Here is a 3787-nt window from a genome sequence, read left to right as displayed (position 1 = left end):
TCTTTTTCACTCCCCAACATTCCCCATCCAGTTGTTCTTCATGCACTTACTCCCTAACTTCCAAGAATGTTGGTGGGACCAGGTGATACTTGATGTTATAATATGCAACGGGGTGGGTATATGGGTTGGAATGAAGGTGTGTGGGTTCTTGGAGATGAGGGAATATAGATGGGAGTCCATTAAGTAAGTGGTCAACTGTTGGTTGTTTTTGGCTTTATATCTAGTATTATTGTGTGTATTTTTTTATCTGGCGTAACTGTAGAGTAAAATTTTATATCCGGCATCACTGGTTTTAAATTTTCATCTGGCATCACTGGTTTTAAATTTTACATCTGGCATCACTGAATTTGGATTTTTTATTTGGTAAATTGGTATCACTATAAATGACATCAAGCCAGTCTAACTGAGTAAAAATATACTCAGTACTAGGGATGTGCCGATCCGAGCCCGAACTCAAAAGCTCGTGCCCCAGTATTTATTCGTTATATGTATAACTGTATGTTCAAGCTACTCTAAAACCCCCTCCCCCACAAGCTACTTTAACCCCCCCAGCCACAGAGACATCCACACGACATCAGGAAAGTTACAGCGAGCCGCGATGCAATTCATGCCCGCAAAGTTAAGCCCTGTGCGTTGGTTGGATCCAAACTCAAGTATAATGAGGGTGGTGGGAGTCTATATACTACTAACTACTTTTATGGTGAGTCTATATATTATTAGGAGTCTATAAGGGCATGCATGTACAGTACACGAAAAGGGAACGTCAGTCATGGGTTTGTTGAGTTTATTATGACGGATTAGTAAAGATTAGAAAATAATGTGTGTTTCTGACCAGTATTTGTCCATTGTTGTGTCATAGTGGTTAGTGTGCCGCCACTAGCCCAAAGGTTATAGGTTCAAGGTTTGTCGCTGCTACCATTATTACTGTGTTTCCTTGGGCAAGATATTTTTTACAAACCCCGTTTGTCACTATTGGGTTTTCCAAATTGTTACTTACTAAGTTGCATACGTGGTAACTTGTAAGCAAGTAGAAGGAGGTGTATGAAACAGGAAAACCGTGTTAAACCGACTGGCATTGCCCCGCTATGCAACGATAAATAAGTTGCATCCGTGGTAACTTGTAAGCGGGCATGAGGTGTATGAAACAGAACACTTGTGTTATAACGACTGTTGTTGCCCCGCCATGCAAGGATAAATAAGTTACATACACAGTGATACACTAATAAATGTAACCTTTACCACCAAATCTCTGTCATCCACAGTTAAGCGAACTGAACACTTTCTTCTTAAAACATTTCCTGAGATATCCATCGAGTCACTTGTTTTGTTGGGGAAGAATATTATTAATTGGGATTATATCAGCTCCTTCATTAAGGTGGGTTGTTGATTCTAAACTTATGTTAAAGGTTTGTTTGCAAATGTTATTTACCTCTACTGCTTACATAAGTTAAGCGCCCAACAATGTGTTTTTAAAGTTTTGTTTTATCTTACATAAGTGAAGTACCACAGCCATTTCAAACACATAGTATACCATGGAATCTGGGATTATTCTAGGCTAGATTTGGCCCATTTTTACACCCAGGGTGCCTCAACTGACCAGTGACAACTGAGGTGGACCAATGGCTGTTCGGTTACGATGTATGCAAGCCCCGTGGTAAAAGTACCGGGGTGTTGAGACTAAATTAAACATGGATTTACATATCAGCACATAATTTATGTCCTTTGTATTTTATTATTGCAGACAATATTACGTTTATCTCACTGACACTCGATGCAAGAGAGTTGGAACGCAAACATGGGTTTATGTGTAAGTAATATGTAACAAAGCTTTTATTTATTTATAGTATAGACCAGTGCCCTTTAACCTTTTTGGGGTTGGTGAACCCCTAAAGTTGTTGAGACGAACTCATGCACCCCTGATTGCTTTAACGTAAAGCTAATGACGTCATCAAGGAGAAATGCGTACGAGAATAAGTTCCTGTTTAGTCGAAAAGCACCGCTGATCAAGATCATTAGGAATATGTGGTTGCGGTTAAAGAGAAGACTAGTTTCGCAATTCCCAGTGATGCAAGATATAGAATTCATATAAAAAAACTGTAGGAAAGTGGCTGAATTTGTTAAAAATGTTCAAAACTTAATATTATTGCTGAAAATTGTTGAAGTCTGTGATGCACCCTTGTATACTCTTTTGCACTAATGCACCCCTGGCATATTTTGGTGCACCCTAGGGTGCACCGTGCACACCGGTTGAAGAGCACTGGTATAGACATCTAACAGCAGGGTAAAATCCGTTTTATGCTTAAAACTTAGATAAAACATGATGTCAACCATGTTTTTTACATTAGACACGCATTACATTGCACCTATGTGGTTAACCTTTTCATAACTTCCATTATGACATCACACAGAGCCATTGTTTGCGTTGAAACAATCGTTTCATTAAAGTTTGGTGCCGAAGAATTCACGCGAACACAAATACAGAACGTTGTTGGTTGGGTTGTAGTTACTGTAAGTATATTGTGGTGATATAGGCGCGTATAGGGGGGTGTGTGGGTGCGTTTTAACCCCTTTTTGTGTGTTTAGAAAATTTAGGTTACTGGTACGCAGGATTCCCGTTTATAACCAATTAAATCGCTCTGTTCCATTATGATGACAACGTATTTCTATAAGACTCTCGTCCAAGCACTTTACCCATCAAGTCGCGTTAACCCCTAACCGAAGCGTAACACAGCGATTTCATTGTTTATATTCGGGAATGCTGCATACCAGTAACATGTACTTTCTAAACACACAAAAAGAACTTCGGGGTAAACGCGTTTTCAGATATACTTAAAAAATATCTAATTTTCTGATATTTTTTTAAAAACTTTTTTAAAGTTATTAGCATTGTACTTTTGCTATTATATAAATATACAAAGTATTTTTTTACTCAGAATAATATCATAAGGTAATAATACTTGTTATGACATCACAATACCCATAGTTACCAACAATACCCCCCCACAGATGTTGATGACGTTGTTCTGTCTCTATCTTATGGTCATGTTGACTAGGTGGGGTTATAATAAGGTTAGTGTTTGTTTTATATCGGTATCATGTGTGTTGTTTATCCATGTTTGTTTGTGTACCGTTACACAGTGTTTAAAGTGCACGCCTCTGGGCTAGAGGTTATGGGTTCAAGGCTCGATGCTACTATCATTGTTGGCGTATGTGTCCTTGCGCAAGACCTTTAACCGCAATTGCTCCAACCCAGTGATCAATAATGAGTTGTCTAAATTGTCAGTCATATACAGAAAAACAATCACCCACTAAGTTACATACGTGGTAACTTATAAGCGGGCACGAGGTGTATGAAACAGAACACCTGTGTTATAAGGACTGTCGTTGCCCGCCATGCGAGGATAAATAAATTACATAGATTCAAGAAACCAATAACCTGACAGTGAGCATGAGGTATAACACTACATTGCAGGAGATTGAAGTTTACGACGGCCATTTATCCGGCCCTGAATTCCCTGCCATGATATTGAAGCCATTGTCTAAGTTCGGTAGGCCCTCGTGTGGTGAGAGTGACCATGATTCGAGTGACGGGGACGAGGACAATGACAGTAGCGGGGATTTGAATAATTCAACCACTAGGAGGACTAGAGGGCAAAATGGAAATCACGCAAAAATTCAATAATTATAAATAAACGAATGACATCATAATGACCTTTGTGACATCATTGTTGCTAAATAATCATCACAAATTAAATCTGCTAAAAATGTCAAACAAAATCTTTAAAAA

General features: G+C 38.7%; 1 protein-coding gene across 1 annotated transcript; it reads left to right on the top strand.

Moving 5' to 3' along the window:
* The first annotated feature begins 19 nt into the window (after positions 1 to 19).
* On the top strand, positions 20 to 3760 carry LOC100180233 (phosphatidylserine synthase 1-like). Its single transcript, XM_002126106.5, has 7 exons — positions 20 to 183; positions 559 to 700; positions 1263 to 1375; positions 1742 to 1807; positions 2409 to 2508; positions 3007 to 3069; positions 3473 to 3760. The coding sequence occupies exons 1-7, from the start codon at positions 41 to 43 to the stop codon at positions 3680 to 3682; spliced, it is 837 nt and encodes a 278-aa protein (XP_002126142.3). The 5' UTR covers positions 20 to 40; the 3' UTR covers positions 3683 to 3760.
* The last annotated feature ends 27 nt before the right edge of the window (positions 3761 to 3787 follow it).

The sequence above is a fragment of the Ciona intestinalis genome, unplaced genomic scaffold, assembly GCF_000224145.3.
Source record: "Ciona intestinalis unplaced genomic scaffold, KH HT000799.1, whole genome shotgun sequence".
Taxonomy (NCBI): domain Eukaryota; kingdom Metazoa; phylum Chordata; class Ascidiacea; order Phlebobranchia; family Cionidae; genus Ciona; species Ciona intestinalis.
Note: the sequence above shows the minus strand (reverse complement) of the source record. Positions and strands in the feature narration are given on the sequence as shown.

Coding starts and splice junctions, on each gene's coding strand:
- LOC100180233 (XM_002126106.5), top strand. CDS start 41: ATGCACTTACTCCCTAACTTCCAAGAATGTTGGTGGGACCAGGTGATA. Junction 184..558: donor TATAGATGGGAGTCCATTAA/GTAAGTGGTCAA, acceptor CCCCAGCCACAG/AGACATCCACACGACATCAG. Junction 2,509..3,006: donor TTGGTTGGGTTGTAGTTACT/GTAAGTATATTG, acceptor ACCCCCCCACAG/ATGTTGATGACGTTGTTCTG.